We start from the raw sequence: 17848 nt of genomic DNA, 5'->3' as shown, positions 1-17848 counted from the left end.
CCAGGTCCTGGGCAGTGTGTCAAGAGCTCTGGGCTACAGGAGTGTGGAGGGCTTTGTCAACTCTCACTTGTACTACCTGGTGGCAGAGTGGCTGGGCCAGAGACAAACTGACTCCCACTACACCCTGGAGTCCTTCCCCTACACACTGCTCAACCATGCAACACTCAAGGAGTTCTATAGGTCAGGTCATGTCTTCGCCATACAAAATCATTATTCTGTCATGTTTGTCCTTTGCTTTAGCCCATAGTAAGCTAATGCACATGTTGAATGCTATCTATCTACTCATTTTAGAAAAGGAGATATGCATTATTTGATGTGTATTTCTATCTTTATTTGTTCTCTCTCAGCTCCTCCTATCAGGTGCTGATTCCCCACCTGGTCTTCCTGGATGACTTTGAGCAGGTGAGGTCCATCGGAACATACCTGGGGAAGGACTGGAGGGAGCTGCTGGCCAACTGCTTCCCTAAGATTATGGTCAACATCCTGCCCTCCTTTGCCCTGTCAGGGCAGGATGCCCAGGTGGCCCAGCAGAGAGAGAAGGCCCACAAGGTTTACGAACTGCTGAAAGATGGCAACTGCCTGGGAAAACTGGTGAGGAGACGCAACAAAAGCCCTGTCTGCAGCTAGCTGGACATGAGGTTGTAGTAGCAGTGTAGTATACTGTAGTATTCAATGAAGTAGAGTATAGTGTACTATCTCAGCTAAGATGATGTCACTGCGCAGGGCTAAGCTGGCTAGCTACTGTATGGTTATCCTACTTTCGGCTTGGGTGCCAGATCTAGACGCTTTAACAGCTGCCTAATGTCTCTGTCACTCACTTGTTTTCTTGCATAAAACTTAACTTTTGTTTCACTGTTGGACTCTCCACAGCAAATCGACAGCCTGATTCACAGTAACCTGGCAGACATTGTAGTGGAGCTGTTGATGACGTTATATGAAGGAGATAGCACTGAGGGGGACCTGAGAAGGTTTATTGGGTAATTATCACAACACCACACTCTATTCAACCACCATTAATTGTAGAAACAATCTTTCATTGTCTTTGATATTCACTCCTGTAGGGAGCTGGACCCGGCCCCAAACCCACCCTTCTTCAGCTCCTATGTCATCAAAGCTACGCTGGATTACCTCAGCAAGTGCCACAGCACCAACCACAAGTCTCTCGTGGCCATTTTGTCCAAGACCCCGGTGAGATACCCTCTGATGCTGTGTCAATGGCTCAGCACATGCCTAACAATAGTTATTTCTCAAGTAATTTTGAAATATATTTGTTTGTATCTTCATCACATGAGTTATAATTTCAAGCTTTCCTTTGTCTCTTGCACACCTCACTGACTGTAGATGTACAGTATATATCCTGTAACCATTCTATCCCATTTTGTTGGTATTGTAGATCTCCATCCAGAAGATCCTGCTGGCAGTGTGTCAGAAGGCGGCTGAGACCACCAACGCCTATGAGAGGCACCGTATCCTGCTGATGTACCACCTGTTTGTCAGCCTGCTACTTAAGGAGGTGAAGGATGGCCTGGGGGGAGCCTGGGCCTTCGTCCTACGAGACATCATCTACACACTCATCCACCACATCAACAGCAGGTTGGCATGGACACATACACATACACACACACACACACGCACGCACGCACGCACGCACACACACACACACACACACACACACACACACACACACACACACACATACATACACACACACACACTCTTTGCTCGTTGCTCTAGTCATTTAGTCATTTTATGCCATGTATCAGTTTCCTGTTATCTATTCCTAGGCCTGCCCAGCTGGATGAGGTGTCCAGTCGCAGTTTCTCTTTGTGCTGTGACCTGCTGACCTCTGTGTGTCGCCAGGCTGTGCAGTTCTGTGACGACGCTCTGGAGAGCCACCTGCAGGTCATCATTGGTACTCTCACAGCACAGGTTACGGGCCAGCTTAACATCTCACAGCAGGTAAGACATGGCCACCTCAAATGGCTAACAGTTAAGACACAGGATCCTATGCCCAAAATATGTAGAACGCATTCATTTTCTCTCCATCATTCTCTCCCAGTATTTGTTATTTCTCTTGCTTTTTCTATCTCAGGTGCTCAGTTTGCTGAAGTTCCTGGTGATCGAGAATCAGGACAAACTGAAGTGTGCCATCCAGCGGTTGGAGCCTTTCCCAGACCGCCATGAGTTTAGAGAGCTGAGGGCAGTGCAGCACACACTCAAATACAGCACAGGGACCTTTACTCTCAGACAGGTAACACACACACGCACACTTTCACCCCTCACCTCTATAACTGAATCACACCTCCCCACACAATCGGCATGTCCCATGAGCCTCTCTGTCTCCTTCTCCACAGGAGATAGGTCACTTCCTGTCGGTAGTTTCCAGTGATTCCCTGCCTCTGACTAGGCTAGAGGGGCTGAAGGACCTGAGGAGACAGCTCCACTCCAACAAAGGCAACATCAGAAGGCTGCTAGGAGAGTGCCATGGTGAGAGAGAGAGAGAGAGAGAGAGAGAGAGAGAGAGAACGCAACAGAAAAGCAGCCAGCTGAGGACCTGAGGGATGACATTTAACCCTGTGTGTTTGAATGCCTTTTTACAATCTTGTCTCTCTTAACTCCTTATTAAAGTGGACCCTGCAGAGAGTGTGCTGGTGAAGCTAGTGCTCAACCTGCTACAGCTCTGTAAGCTAGCAGCCAACCACCCTGGGGGAAGAGACATTCTAGGTACAGTATGTATGTTAAACCTTACCTGCCTGTTGGCAATATTGTTTATTGTTTATTTCTTTATTTAACCAGGAAAAGCCCATTGAGACACAAAGTCTCTTTTGCAAGGCAGACCTGGCCAAGAAAGCTATAGCAGTCAATACAATATTACTAAATGTAAAACATACAATACAATCAGCACAACAACATGATCCGGCCTACAGAAAACATTTACACTCCCCCTGAGTTTTGCATCAGTTTTAAACTAATTTAGGGGCACTAGTACATCTAGGTGAAGCATACCTTGTAGACTATTCCATACCTCAGGTACACAATATGAAAAGGGGACTTGAAGTAGCAACCTTCTAGTAGACCTCGTCTGGTAACTGCTTGTGGTGAAGGAGAGCAGGCTACAGAGGTATAGGGGGAGTTTACCCAGAAGGGCTTTGTAAATTAACACATACTAATGTAGCTGTCTGCGTGTGTAAAATGGTGGGTGAGTGACTTGGCATTTGTAACAAAGTGCAAGGATGCATGATAAACTCCATGAGTCCAATATCTGTAACACAGAAGAGGCTGGATGTATGTACAATAAGTCACCATAATCAATTACAGAAAGAAAAATGGCTTGGGCAAGATTCTTTCTAGCTTCAAACAGACAGCAAGCCTTGTTACGAAAGTAAGAACCCAATTTCAGTTTAAGCTTCCTCACAAGGTTATCCATATGCATTTTGTAGGATAGCTTATTGTCGCTTATCAGCTGATATACCCTTTCTCTCATTAATGCTGTGTGTGACCGTGACTTTGCAGAGGCTGCTGGTAGCTGTCTGGGAGAGCTGGGGCCAGTAGATTTCTCCACTATCGCTCTGCTCCATGGGAAGGAGCAGCTCAACGCTCGAGCCTCGTCTCTCTTCTCCACCGTGGAGCCCCAGTGTCTCTTCATCATCCTCAGCTGCATGAACAACGCCCTTACACACCACTGGTACGTCATATACAGCATACCTAATGGGGAATGAGATTTCTCACTAAATCAACACTGACATAAGCCCAGTCAAGCAGTCACTGTATTCTCATACAGAAGTCCTCACTCAATGAGTGTGTTGGCTCTCTCTCTTCTCACATGTGGTTGTGGTTCCATGTGGTTGTGTGTCTTGTCAGTATTGAGGTGAGGCAAGCTGCGGCCCAGTGTCTGAAGAACATCCTGGCTACCCAGTCTGGAGCTGACTTCTGGGAGATGCACAAAGACAACCGGGACCCCATGCTGGCCTACCTGAACCCCTTCAGATCAGCCAAGAGGAGGGTGGGTCCCACATGACATTTGGCCTTATGTCCTTGTCCGGTGTATCTGTGTGTATGTGTTTTTGTGTAATTGTGTGTGTTTATTGATTATTTGTAGGTGGAGCGGGTGAGTGCGGAGGTGAGCTCGGAGGCCATGGAGAGGCTGGAAAGCCATGAGCTATGGGTACCTCAGGTTGGGGGCCATAAGGCCTGGTTGAAGACACTGTGCACAGCACTATTGGACAGTGGAGGGGTCAGGAATGAGGCTCTGCTACACTCACGTCCCCTATGTCTGGTGAGGACATAGCTATTATCTCTCCTCACCTGCAGTATAGCTACTGTTATAATGCTAATTGCTTTGTTCTGTCACAAATGTGAGATATAGTCAGCCTATCTTTGTCCTAACCCATGTATTGTGCCATGTGTTCAGGTGAGAACAGACTTCTGTCAGAAGGCTTTGCCCCTCATCATCCATGATATCCTGCTGGGGGATGTTGACAGCTCCTGGAGGAAGCTCCTCTCCACACACACCCAGGATTTCTTTACCCACTGCTCCAGGAGTGCCCAGGCCTCAAGTCGCTCCACCACTCCCCTCCCCACAGACTCTAGTGGGTAGAGCTCTATTAGGCCTTTTCTACTTAGGTCACCGCCCTTATTTGTATGACATAGCTGTATGTTTCCCATTTAATACTTGATTTTTCCATTAGGGGGGTCTTTACAATTACATTTTGTTGATTATATTTCCAGGAGAGACAGACATTGTCAGTCAGGGTCCATTGGATATGGCCTCTCTGCGTACAATGCTGTCTGTCATTGACTATCTGAGACAGCAACAGAGACCTCTGGATTCTGACAGGTTTGTCTATGCTTTTTGTCTCATACTGCATTGCACACCTGTTTTTAAATACTCTATGGCCTTTTATATGAGCATAGTGGTTAATGATGTTCATTGTGTTTCAGTAAGCAGTGTGGGACGGTGTGCCACTCTAACTTCTGGTTGGAACTGAATTACCTGGAGGTGGCCAGGGCAGCCCAGTCCTGCTCAGCCCACTTCACAGCTCTGCTCTATTCTGAGATCTATGTGGACAAGATCAAATCCAACATGGAGGAGAACCGTAGGTAAAGAGTGCTTCCACCTCTGTTCAAAGATATGTTGTTTATTAAACCTGTATCAGTGCAGTTGGCATAAATGATCTTCTCACAGTGCTCTACTTCTCAGGACTACATCCAGAACGTCACGTAGAATTGCGTTTGATGAGAGCAGTCAGAACTTCACAATTTCCATTATGACTGAGAAGAGTGTGGAAGACACAGGCATAAGTCTACAGGTAATGACATTCTCCTTTGTCGAAATTAATTTAGTCTCATGTCTTATATGAATTAGCCATTGTCACAGCTTGGTACTGTCATGTCTCTATCCATGGTGTAGGATCTACTGATTGAAGTGTATCGGAGTATTGGAGAGCCAGACAGTCTGTATGGGTGTGGAGGGGGGAAGATGACTAGCCCTCTTACCAGGTAACACAGTCCTTTGTGTAGGCCTACAGTATTGTTAGCTAAGTGTGCTCTAGACTAGCAGATTTTAATCTGTATTGTTTGTATCCATGTTTTTAGGATTCGGACATATGAGCATGAGGCCATGTGGGGAAAAGCTCTGACCTCATACGATCTCCACTCCAATCTTGCTGAGGTCACACGCCAAGTGGGCATAGTGGAGGTGAGCAGATATCAGGTTCTACTCATAACTTTGTCATCATGGTTAAGGACCCATAGCTAATGGTGTTTCTCCATTGGTCGTTTAGGGTCTGCGGAACTTTGGTCTGAGCAACATCCTGGCCACGTACCTGCGTGGTCTGGAGAGTGAGGGGGTGGAGTGGGGGGTGGAACTATGGGAGCTCAGGTTTCAGGCTGCATGGAGGAATATGCAGTGGGACTGTGACCTATCAGAAAGGTGAGTGGGAGGGACTATTTACTGTAAGACGGTATAATTAGACTATGGAGACTCCATAGATTTTTATGTTGGTATTGTTGTAGAACATGACAATATTCGGGTTATTGTTGTTGATGAACACCATTGTTGTTTCAGGAGTGAGAAATTGAACCCTGGCTTCAATGAGTCAGTGTTCTGCGCCCTACAGTCTTTGAGAGACAGAGAATTTTCCACATTCGATCAAACTCTTGCATATGCCAGGTAAACAATAATACAATAGTTTCACTCATGACAATTAACTACCGATATAACAGTTTTCTAACTTGGGTATTACCTGAAATGTGTGTGTGTGTGTGTGTGTGTGTGTTGTAGGGGTGCTGAGGTAGAGGAGCTGTGTAGAGGCAGTCTGGAAGCTGTGTCCTCACTCTACCCTGCTCTACGGAATCTCCAGAGCATCAGTGAGCTGGAGAGTGTCCGACAACTCTTCTACAGGTGACATAACCAACCATAACCTCCCAGGCAGCTTACACACAACACACCTCACTCATTAAGAATCTCTATGTGCCAATATATTTGAAATCCACTGTATAGGGTCCATACAATGTATATGGTTAAATACAGCACAGATCCACCAAGGCAGGGATCACATACACTGTTATCTAAGTTGTACGTGTGTGTGTGTTCTCCGTGGCAGCCCCCTGACAGATGCGGGCCTGTCGGAGGTGTGTGTCCAGTGGCAGCAGCACTCCCAGCTGCTGGTGGACAGTGACTTTGCGCTGGTGGAGCCCATCCTGGCCCTGCGCTCTGTGGCTCAGGAGACCCTCATCTCCCGGGAGACTGACCCTGACAGGAAGAAGTACCTCATCACTGCCCTCACCTCCCATCTCATGGAGCTGTGTCAGGTGGCCCGCCAAGCTGGAAACACACAGGTAGAACCCAAAAGTGTGTGTGTGTGTGTGTGTGTGTGTGTGTGTGTGTGTGTGTGTGTGTGTGTGTGTGTGTTGGTATAGTAGACCTACTGTATATGTGACTGTCCTGGTCTCTCTCCAGTATGTGTGACTGAGTGTATGTGCCTGTGTGCCCTGTGCCCAGCTGGCAGAGAGGGCGGTGTTCCAGATGAAGCAGTATGGTGGAGGGGGCAGTGGCTCCACGGCATCGTCATGGCAGCTGGAGGAGGCGCAAGTGTTCTGGGCGAAGGGAGAGCAGGGTCTAGCTCTAGGCCTTCTGCGACAGATGATCCACACTCTGGAGGAGCAGGTTAGACACTCAGCACGTATATATGTGTCTACACATACTGATGATGCTATTCAGTCTGTCTGTGCTAATCATAACTACACTATGGTCATTCTTCTGTGTCCTGCTCAGGTGGACTTTAACCCTGCTCTGGTGCCAGTGTACGCTGAGTGTCTGAGGCTGTGTGGGAACTGGCTGGCTGAGACGTGCCTGGAGAGTCCTGGAGTCATTCTGGACAAGTATCTAGAGAGGGTATGGTTGAAAATCATAGGACTACATATTTTGTAGATGTACTATCTTCAGGTTCCACAATAGTGTGTGTGTGTACACTTTGTGCATGCGTGTGTACTGTATGTGTATGTGAATGTGCATGTGTGACCTCTTGCAGGCAGTGGAGGTGATCAAGGGCCATGCAGTGGGTTCAAATTCCAAGCTGCAGAGCCAGAGGACCCAGGCCTTCCTGTCTCTGGCCAGGTTCTCAGATGCCCAGTACCAGAGCATTGAGAACTACATGAAGTCCTCTGAGTTTGAGAACAAGCAGGCCTTGCTGGAGAAGGCCAAGGAGGAGGTGGGACTGATGAGGGAGCGCAAGGTTAGCACCAACAGGTCAGTGATGGCAACACAAGTGGGAAATCCCATTGTTGTGTGGTATTGACCTACTGTTTTAATGCAGATGCTCAGATCAACTGTGTGTGTGTGCGTGCGGGCAGTCATGCATGCGTGTGCTGATACACCAAAGCCTCATCCTCTTGGTGCTCTTAGGTACACAGTGAAGGTGCAACGGGAGTTGGAGCTGGATGAGAGGGCTCTGTCCAACCTGCAGGCCGATAAGAGGAGGTTCCTGTGTAAGGCTGTGGAGAACTACATCCAGTGTCTGGAGCAGGGAGAGGAGCATGACACATGGGTGTTCCGCCTAGCCTCGCTGTGGCTTGAAAACGCTGACATCAAGACTGTCAACGACATGATAAAGGTGAGACAATGACACACTCACCTTAAAGGAGCCACTTATACACCCTAACACATCTTGTCATGAACCTGTTTTTAACATTGTTTGCTTTTGAATCAGAGAGAAACGACAGATTGAGATGGTTTAGTGCATTTTAGAGCGGTATTATGTTGTATTGACTTGATTTAAATATGAAGAAATACTAATTCAAAAGGAAATCAGACATAACATGTTCATATAATGTAATTTTCTTTGACTTATGTTGGTACCCTTTTAGGATGAACTGTTGTGTTTGTCCTCAGGGTGGCGTGAAGAGGATCCCATCCTATAAGTTTCTGCCCCTCATGTACCAGCTGGCTGCACGCATGGGCACCAAGATGTCTGCTGTGGTGCCGGAGGATGTGGGCTTCCATGATGTTCTCAATGAGGTACTGTAGCACTGTCACTGTTAACTCAACAATTAGACATTAATTACACTCAGGGCCAAATTATGCTCATTCTATTTAAATATTCAGCACTTACTATCTCAAAAACGGTGTATCTGGTCAACGCCAACAAGGAGAGTATCTGGTGACTCTAAAGAAACAAAGTGGGTGTATTAAGTGGATTTCCTCTGTTCTTCTGATGGACCAGTTGCCTCTCAGAAAGAGACAATTTCTTCAATCATATTCACCTTCCTCTGTCTTCAGCTGATCTGTCGCTCGTCCCTGGAGCACCCTCACCACACACTCTTCATCATCCTGGCTCTGGTCAATGCCAACAAGGATGACAGCTTCTCCCGCGGCCGCCTGTCCAAGAGCGCCCCGCAGCAGCCCTCCCAACTGGACCTGGTAGGACTAACACCCCCTACGGGACCCCACTGAAAGGAGTGTGTGTGTGTGTGTGTGTGTGTATATGTGTGTGTATATGTGTGTGTGTGTGTGTGTGTGTGTGTGTGTGTGTGTGTGTGTGTGTGTGTGTGTGTGTGTGTGTGTGAGAGTCTGGTGAATGAGGATGTGTTTTCTCCTGCAGGAGCGCTCTGAGGTAGCCAAGAAGATCATTAACGTGATCAGGAAGAAGAGGGCCCAGATGATCAAAGACATAGAGCTTCTCTGTGATGCCTACATCACACTGGCCTACTTGGACGCCACTCGCCACAAGACAGAGAAGAGTGAGGAGCAATTGCACTGTCCTCATCACACAAAACACAACCACACTCTAGAGCTTCCACAGGGTTTTAGCACTGCCATTGTACTAATGTTGTTTTGTAACTGTATTAAATGCATCTGTGACATGCCTAATCAATGGTAATTACCTTGCGTTCCTCTGTAGAAGCCATCCCTATTCCATCTGATCAGCTCATCATGAAAATAAATGACCTGGATGATGTCATAATTCCTACAATGGAGGTCAAGGTAGAGAATGGATCTGTTCCTCAGTTTGAGCCCTCACAAAATAGTTTCCTTTATGCCTATTAAATTAGTGTCGCTTAAACTACCACATAATGCCATGGTGTGCTTTGAACAATTATGTAGAAAGGTAATGTGTCCATATTTGTTTATCGAAACAGGTGGACCCCTCAGGTAACTATGACAATCTGGTGACCATCAAGTCCTTCAAGCCTCACTTTCACCTGGCCGGAGGGGTCAACCTCCCCAAGATCATCGACTGTGTCGGTTCAGACGGCAAGAGCAGACGACAGCTGGTCAAGGTGAGAGAATCTGTATTATCCCTAAAAATCATAGTGTACATGCGAGTATGCGTGTGTGTGTAATGTATGCTATTCAAAGGTAAATGCACTGCCTTTTGTAACAAAGCCATGCTTAGGAAAAGAGAGGACTTGAGGTTCTGTTTTGACCTCGATTTAATTCCTATGTGGAGTTGTTGTTAATTATTAATCATTTCTTTGTGTAGTATAACAAATCAATCACTCTCCCATGCTTTGTTCATTTGAGTGCATTCCAAAGGGTATTGTTACGTTTGTGTTTATTTGCTGGACCACTTGTCACTCCCAAGCTAATCATTCACATTCACAGTTGGAGAGTCAGGAGGAAATAATACAATAAGTCTGTTTCTCAACACCAGAGAATCACATAAATGCAAGATAAAACACCCATATCCAATAGGAATTACAACTATATTAATTGTATTATTAACTGGAATTTTCTGCGATTTGTCTTTTGGTCAGCTGACTTGACATAACTCTTAGCAATGGGAACACACCCTGTCACAAACTCTACAGAGGTTGGGTCATTTCTGGTGCAGAGTTTGTATGATGTTGGTGACCTTTGCCCTCTTGGTGGTCCAGGGCCAGGATGACCTGAGGCAGGATGCTGTCATGCAGCAAGTGTTCCACATGTGTTCCATGCTCCTGCAGCGCAACACAGAGACCCGCAAGAGGAAGCTCAACATCCGCCACTACAAGGTCACTGTCTGTGTCTCATATGTGGCTGGTCATATTTATGAGTAGAAAGTTTGCAAATAATTTGTAAACTCACAACCTACATCCTACTTCAGGCACTGGCTACCCCCATCCAGAGACACCTCCACCAAAAGACAGACAGGACACAGTCACAAACTCATAGTCCACGTGCATGCACAGAACACTACAGAAAATCCCCCATGCCATTCCACTGCACAATAATTTATGGACAATAGCCAGATTCAAGAAGTTGGGCTGAGCAGTTGGCAAATATGTGTGTCAAATGTTTCTATATTTCTTTATCCATGTGTATTTTAATATGCGTATTATGCATTTTCTTATTGTAAGTGCCCATGTATTTCAGTATTGTGCTTTACTAAAGTAATGTAAAGAAATTGATCTGTTTGTACAGAGTCTTACTGATGTCAGCTTTCTCTGTTTCTGCCCAGGTGGTTCCCTTCTCCCAACGCAGTGGAGTGCTGGAGTGGTGCTCTGGCACTGTGCCTATCGGGGAGTTCCTGGTTGACCCCCAGAAGGGTGCCCACAAACGCTTTCAGCCCCAGGACTGGACCAACCTAGCTTGTCGTAAAAAGATGATTGTCAGTTCCACTATGGCTGGATTATTACTCCTGTGTTTATGTACTCCTATTCTGGTGGTGTACCCACTCCTGTACTTTTTGCTAAAATCCATATTTCATAAACTTAATGGGGGAAAAAACTATTCATTTGACACAAATAATGAAATAAGGCAATATTGCTATTGCTTGATATATTCTTGTTGTCTATTCTGTAGGAGTCTCAGAGGCTTGGCTTTGATGGGAAATCCCAGGCTTTCAGTGAGGTGTGTCAGAACTTTCGGCCCGTCTTCCGCTATTTCTGCATGGAGCGATTCCTGGACCCCGCGGTGTGGTTTGAGAAGCGGCTGGCCTACACCTGCAGTGTGGCTACTTCCTCCATCGGTACAACTAACCCTGCTCTCCACAACACACTCAGACAACAAACTTTCAACAAGGAAATAATCTGTTCTTAGTCACCACTTCTCTCTTTAGCTTTTAGTTTAATGGCACTAATAACTCCATCCATTGTTTTTGTGGTTGTTTCCCTCAGTGGGCTACATTGTTGGACTGGGTGATAGGCACATCCAGAACATCCTGATAGATGAGGAGACAGCTGAGCTGGTGCATATAGATTTGGGTAAGGGCACAAGGAAATAATCTGCTCTTAGTCACCACTTCTCTACTCTTTACATGGGCATTTTGGGTCAGGCATTTAACAGCTTGACATGTCTTTGTCCCTCTCTGTTCTCAGGTGTTGCTTTTGAACAGGGCAAGATTCTCCCCACCCCTGAGACTGTTCCCTTCAGACTGTCCAGAGATGTAGTTGATGGGATGGGCATAACAGGGGTAGAGGGGGTTTTCAGAAGGTAAGACACAGCACTTTCCCTAGAGAATTGAGACTTGCAGATCATTTTCTCAGACGATTGACTTACAGTGCCCTCCATAAGTATTGGAAAGAGGAAGCATTTTGCTCTATACTCCAACAGTTTGCTCTATACTCCAACAGAGATTTGAAATCAAACAATTACAATGGAGTCAATTCAATGGGTTTTCTTTTTAGATTAGGTTCACCATTTACAAGGTACAACATTTTTTAAATATGCTCCAGAATTATTGGAAAAAAATCATATAATGTACAAATAAAGTACTCATGTTTAGTATTTGGTTAACAATCCGTTGCATGTAATAACTGCCTGAAGTCTGTGACCCACTGACCCCACCAGACACTGGGTATCTTCTCTGGTGATACTCTGCCAGGCCTGTACTGCAGCCATCTTTAGTTTGTGTTTGTTTTGATTTGGTCTTTTTGCCTAAAATCTTATCATCAGGAAATGAATTGCATATTCAATTGGATTTAAATCTGAAGATTGACTTGGCCAGTCAAGGACCGCTTTTTGGCCCTGAAAAACTCCCTAGTTGCTATGGCAGTATGTTTGGGGCCATTGTCTTACTGTATTATAAAGCGCCATCCAATGAATTTTGAGGCATTTACTTGTACTCGAGCAGACAAGATGTTTCTGTACACTTCAGAATACTCAAAACCTTCCTCTTGTAGTCACCCTGGTACATGATAATATTATTCTTATATGTTCACAAGACCATTTTCCAGAGCGTTTTTTTCGGTGCATTTTAGCAAACTGTAACCTGACCATCCTTTTTGAGGATATATAGTGGTTTGCACCTTGCAGTGAAGCCTCTGTAGTTCGGCGGGTGATGTATTCTGTGGATGGGAGTCTCTGACACATTGATTCTCACTCCTGGAGAGTGTTCCTGATCTGTGGGACGGTTGTTTTGGGTTTTTTCTTAATTATGTTGAACATTCATCCACTGTAGAAGCCTTCCTTGGCCTACCAGCCGTTTACAATGGCTGAGCTCACCAGTGCTTTCTTTCTTTTTTAATGATGCTAAAAACTGTTGATTTGGGTAAGTCTAAGGTGTTGGCTATGTTTCTGATAGATTTTTCTAATATTTCAGCCACATAATGGCTTCCTTGACTTTCATTGATGTCTCTTTGGTCCTCATGTTGACAGACACCAATAGCAGACTCTAAATTCATTTCAGATATCACAAAGTCTATATACAGTGCCCTGCCTGAGTGATGGAACAGTGAAGCATGTTTTCTTCTTTTGGCTCTACACTCCAAAAGTTCAAACAAATTAAACAATTAATATGAAGTTCAAGCAAATCCAAAGCCTATAATCAATACTAGACATTGACAGCTCTTTTATGCCTGCACAAATGATGTGATGGAACATATCTAATTTACGAGAGATACCTGTCAAGCCAATTTTCTAATACTTTTGGTGTTCTGAAATAGGGGGACTATGTATAAAAAGGGTTGTAATTTCTAAATGAAGAAAAAGTAAAACATTGAATTAAATCTAATAATCTCTACTTCAACCTCATAGTAATTGTTTGATTTCAAATTCAAACTGTTGGAGTATAGAGCGAAAAGAAAACAAAATGCTTCCTCTTTCCAATACCTATGAAGGGCACTGTACATCAGGATAGTCTTGAAACCTGTTTCTGTACTGTTCAGATGCTGTGAGAAGACCATGGAGGTCATGAGGAGTTCTCAAGAGGCTTTGCTGACCATTGTTGAGGTACACACACATACAAAACATTTGATTCAGTGCCCCTGTGTATGTGTGTTCATTACTGTACATGTGCATCTTATAATTCCTATGATTCCTGTTTGCTGTGATGTACTGTAGGTGCTGCTGTACGACCCTCTGTTTGACTGGACCATGAACCCACTGAAGGCCTTCTACCTGCAGCAGCAGCATGATGAGCAGGCTGAGCTCAACGCCACACTCACCTCCATCCTACCAGGAGAAGACCTGGAGACCCACCGCAAATCCAGGTACTGATTCCCCCGACTCCACAACAGCACCAGGGTAGCACAGGGCCATGACATTATATCATTTGAATAACTACTGTTCTACTCAGATGGGCATACAATATTGTTGGCCTTCTGTATGGTAATGCATCATCTTTTGATATGATATGATGTATTGAACGACACCAAAGAAACATTTAGACATTTTCAACACAAACACATACACACACACATAATGAGTGCTCTGTGTGTCCTTTCCCCTCCTGTCAGTTGTGACAGCCAGAGCTTCAACAAGGTGGCGGAGCGTGTGCTGCTGCGGCTGCAGGAGAAGTTGAAGGGGGTGGAGGAGGGGACAGTGCTCAGCGTGGGGGGGCAGGTCAACCTCCTCATCCAACAAGCCATGGACCCCAACAACCTCAGCCGCCTCTACCACGGCTGGCAGGCCTGGGTCTAGGGCCAACACGCATGGGAGAGGGGAGAGGGGAGTCAGGGGGATGAAGAGTGGAGGGGCAAGTAAGCAAAGGCCAGCAAATGACATTTTATTGCTATTTGTGACATTAGGTGATCAAGTGTCATCAGTGAAGTTGTCCAAAGCCTATAATCCTCTCTATCTATGCCATGTACTGCTAATAATAAATGTTTACCTTTCACTTTATGTACTTTAGTTTGAATGCATTCAGCAGTTCATTTTGTTTGTTTGTTTTCATGGAAGGGCATTGAATGCGTGTGTAAGGTTTTATTATGTTTGTCAATTCTTTTGAAAAACAGATCCATGAAATGTCGATGATTATAGCTTTCAGCAATTTTGAAGATACAATTTTGTTTGCTCTTGAACATGTTCATTGTATCATAAGCTGATAGTTATTTGAAATATGTAAAATAATAAAGATAGTATTGATTTTAGTTTGTATACTGTCATTGTTGGTTGAACTGAATTATGGAGTACACAATATACCACATACTCATTCACAAATTCATTTCAGATATCATAAAAGATATATAAAATGCCCTGCCTAAGTAATGGGAGAGTGAAGCATTGTTTCTTCTTTTGGCTCTACACTCCAAAAGTTTGGATTTTAAATCAAACAATTAATGAGGTTAAAGCAAATCCAGAGCCTAGAATCAATACTACACATTGACAGCTCTTTTAATGCTCTTTTATGCTCTTTTAACACACCTGACCTACCAGAAACACTTATCAAGCCAATTGTCCCATTACTTTTGGGTATCTTAAAATAGGGGGACTATGCATAAAAAGTGTTGTAATTTCTGAATGGTGAAACCAATATGTACACAAATACTATGATATAAAAGCTGAGAATCTCTACTAATCTCATAGTAATTGTTTGATTTAAAATCCAAAAGAAGAAAAAATGCTTCACTGTCCCATTACTTACGCAGAGCACTGTGCAGTAAGTTCATTGGTGTGGTGCAGTGGGCTAGTGTTGCTTACTCATTGGTCTCTCCAGTGTGTTTAAATTTGGTGGTAAACTCCCACCCCATGCCAAACCTTAGGAGTGTCTTACAGATCGCACTCTTGTTTGTTCACTGTGGGGTGAGTAGTGTTGAATGGCCATTTAGAAAAAGATGTAGACTATTGACCCTCAACTGCTATTGAACCTGAACAAGTGGACTTGCAAGTAAGTATTTTATGTCAACATTTATCTTAATGATAGTATGTGCCTATAATGTATAATAATAACAAAATAAAAAACATTTTCTTTTACATTTTGCCTTTGTACATTGTAGAACTGGTATAAGAAACCTAGATACAAACTCTAAAATCTCACTTGATTTGCTGATTTAAACTCTTCAATGTTTTACTTAGAATCTACATGCATTTACTTTTGACATAATACTTGGTTCCCTAATGATTTATATGTTCAAATCTATTAAAAGAATGTTAAAACGTGTTGAATGTCCCAAGGTTTCTCTGAGGGAAAATGACCACTAATCCAGTAAGTTCCTTGCCTTCATCTGGTTGTATTCCCTGGCAAATTGATAAAAAAAAATTACTGTGAAAAGATGCAGATGCCTGTCCTGTATTATATTATGTTTTTATACCTTTGCAGAATCAATATAGAGACTCAACTGTATTTCATCCCTCTCTTTTTCAAATTTGATTAATGTATTTGTCTGTGCATACTGTATGTTTACAAGGACTCCGGTTGTTATGTCATAAATGTGGGGTTCCAGGAGAGTGAGGGGAGACCTCCACCATTTAACTCCACTACAGAGGACCATCCTCAGGTTGTTCACCATCTTGCCGCAGCCTCGGTCTCTCCCCCTGAAATCATTACCTCTATCCCTGCCCGCAAAGGTGAGTCTCCTTCACTCTCCATGTTTCTTCTTTTCAGGCTTTTGAGAATATTGGCACATTTCAAGTGATAATGACAATTACCCTCAACTCACACCTTCACATTTAACATAAAAATTATCAAGATTTGTTTCACATCTTTAAGTTGTTCACTCGTCATATAAGGCTTCTAAAGAGGATGTCTTTCAACCTTTCAACCTGTTTCAGGTGTGAGACAGAGGTGCATCAAGTACACTGTAGCCACTGTCACCAGTGTACTCCTTGTTCTCCTGGTGGCTGGGGTCCTGCTTGCATACTACTGTGAGTATTTGGGTGTTTTGGCCCCTGTCTATCATCTGGTCTTTAAAATCCTGTAAGTGCACTACATTCCATTTGCATCTTAATCACTTTACACTCCCCTATATCCTCTCTCTCCCCACAGTCTCCCCCATGTGTGTGTTTGGAGTGGCGTGTGGTGATGGCCAGTGTATCTACCAATCACAGTGGTGTGATGGAGTGAAGGACTGCCCAGCAGGGCAGGATGAAGCTCTGTGCTGTAAGTGTCCCCACCCCCCCATCCCATCTATCATGTTTTTCTCAGAGTAATGTGTTTTCTGTGCTGTATGTCTACAGGGAGGCTGTATAGCTCCAATTTTGTCCTGCAGGCCTACTCTTCTGAGAGTGGATCATGGAGATCTGTGTGTTCAGATGGGTGGTCTAATGACTATGGAAAAGCCACCTGCCAGCGTTTAGGATACAGCAAGTGAGACATTTAGACTCAGACAGAGATTCTTGTTGAGAATGCAATCTATGTATGGTTAAGTAATCAAGCATGAGTTTGGATGACATGAATAAAACAGAATCATATATTCAGTAAAACAGTGTTATGGTATTTGTTGTATTCACCTTAGTTTTTTTTGTTTTTCACAGGGACACATATGTTAAATCTGGCCAACAGAAGACAAATGCAGGTAATGGATTTCTCATACTAAAGCCTGGGTCGAGCCCTGAAATACCCATAATGCAGCAGCTTGTCAACAGGTCAGTGGACAACACCAACTAATGACTATTTTTGAACATTTTTTTAAATGGCCTACATTAAAATCAAATAATTAAATGTTATCAATGCCTTCTAATGGTTTTCATTTATCATCTTCAGCAAAACCTGTCCCAGCAGTCCCACTAATAGTATTGTAACACTGCGCTGCATCAGTAAGTCATTATGAAACTCTACAGCCCCCACCCTCTGGACACATCTGTAGATCTGAAAGGAATAGGTCATTACTTCATCTTGACTTTGGAATACAAATTTGTCATATTGGTTTCTAGGGTACTAATGTCAACATCTGTCTCTGTAGACTGTGGAAGCAGAGTCACCTCTCAGCCTGGTTTCTAGGGTACTAATGTCAACATCTGTCTCTGTAGACTGTGGAAGCAGAGTCACCTCTCAGCCTGGTTTCTAGGGTACTAATGTCAACATCTGTCTCTGTAGACTGTGGAAGCAGAGTCACCTCTCAGCCTGGTCATGTAGTGGGGGGCCAGGTGGCCAGTAAGGAGGTGTGGCCCTGGCAGGTGAGCCTGCAGGTTAGGAGCTCACATGTCTGTGGCGGCTCAATCATCACCCCCTACTGGATAGTAACAGCAGCACACTGCGTAGTAGAGTAA

General features: G+C 44.4%; 2 protein-coding genes across 2 annotated transcripts in view; both read left to right on the top strand.

Annotated features, from left to right (window-relative positions):
• Positions 1–14778, top strand: part of LOC310822290 (serine-protein kinase ATM-like) — a gene marked incomplete at its 5' end in the record, with an annotated part of 18379 nt that extends 3601 nt beyond the window's left edge. The window contains 39 exons of the mRNA XM_083694635.1: positions 5–180; positions 348–591; positions 871–977; positions 1062–1188; positions 1394–1593; positions 1785–1959; positions 2093–2251; positions 2355–2487; positions 2629–2724; positions 3514–3685; positions 3862–4003; positions 4100–4276; positions 4412–4589; positions 4729–4837; positions 4942–5100; positions 5201–5309; positions 5411–5499; positions 5596–5698; positions 5784–5932; positions 6068–6172; positions 6284–6403; positions 6606–6840; positions 7004–7168; positions 7277–7396; positions 7533–7750; positions 7907–8114; positions 8393–8518; positions 8780–8920; positions 9102–9240; positions 9402–9484; positions 9640–9780; positions 10378–10494; positions 10941–11090; positions 11285–11450; positions 11599–11685; positions 11800–11914; positions 13588–13651; positions 13763–13911; positions 14158–14778. Of these exons, the coding sequence (XP_083550761.1) occupies positions 5–180; positions 348–591; positions 871–977; positions 1062–1188; positions 1394–1593; positions 1785–1959; positions 2093–2251; positions 2355–2487; positions 2629–2724; positions 3514–3685; positions 3862–4003; positions 4100–4276; positions 4412–4589; positions 4729–4837; positions 4942–5100; positions 5201–5309; positions 5411–5499; positions 5596–5698; positions 5784–5932; positions 6068–6172; positions 6284–6403; positions 6606–6840; positions 7004–7168; positions 7277–7396; positions 7533–7750; positions 7907–8114; positions 8393–8518; positions 8780–8920; positions 9102–9240; positions 9402–9484; positions 9640–9780; positions 10378–10494; positions 10941–11090; positions 11285–11450; positions 11599–11685; positions 11800–11914; positions 13588–13651; positions 13763–13911; positions 14158–14341 (5637 nt within the window). The 3' untranslated portion in view covers positions 14342–14778. The remainder of the gene's footprint in view (positions 1–4; positions 181–347; positions 592–870; positions 978–1061; positions 1189–1393; positions 1594–1784; positions 1960–2092; positions 2252–2354; positions 2488–2628; positions 2725–3513; positions 3686–3861; positions 4004–4099; positions 4277–4411; positions 4590–4728; positions 4838–4941; positions 5101–5200; positions 5310–5410; positions 5500–5595; positions 5699–5783; positions 5933–6067; positions 6173–6283; positions 6404–6605; positions 6841–7003; positions 7169–7276; positions 7397–7532; positions 7751–7906; positions 8115–8392; positions 8519–8779; positions 8921–9101; positions 9241–9401; positions 9485–9639; positions 9781–10377; positions 10495–10940; positions 11091–11284; positions 11451–11598; positions 11686–11799; positions 11915–13587; positions 13652–13762; positions 13912–14157) is intronic.
• Positions 14779–15830: 1052 nt separating this feature from the next.
• LOC310822289 (uncharacterized protein) lies at positions 15831–17848 on the top strand (the record flags this gene model as incomplete). Its single annotated transcript, XM_083694634.1, has 5 exons — positions 15831–15845; positions 16084–16207; positions 16412–16504; positions 16626–16739; positions 17676–17848. The coding sequence occupies 5 exons, from the start codon at positions 15831–15833 to the stop codon at positions 17846–17848; spliced, it is 519 nt and encodes a 172-aa protein (XP_083550760.1).

Source organism: Argentina silus (assembly GCF_951799395.1).
Source record: "Argentina silus genome assembly, chromosome: X".
In the NCBI taxonomy this organism is placed as follows: Eukaryota; Metazoa; Chordata; class Actinopteri; order Argentiniformes; family Argentinidae; genus Argentina; species Argentina silus.
The sequence above is the reverse complement of the archived record's forward strand: the minus strand, read 5'-3'. Positions and strand labels throughout refer to the sequence as shown.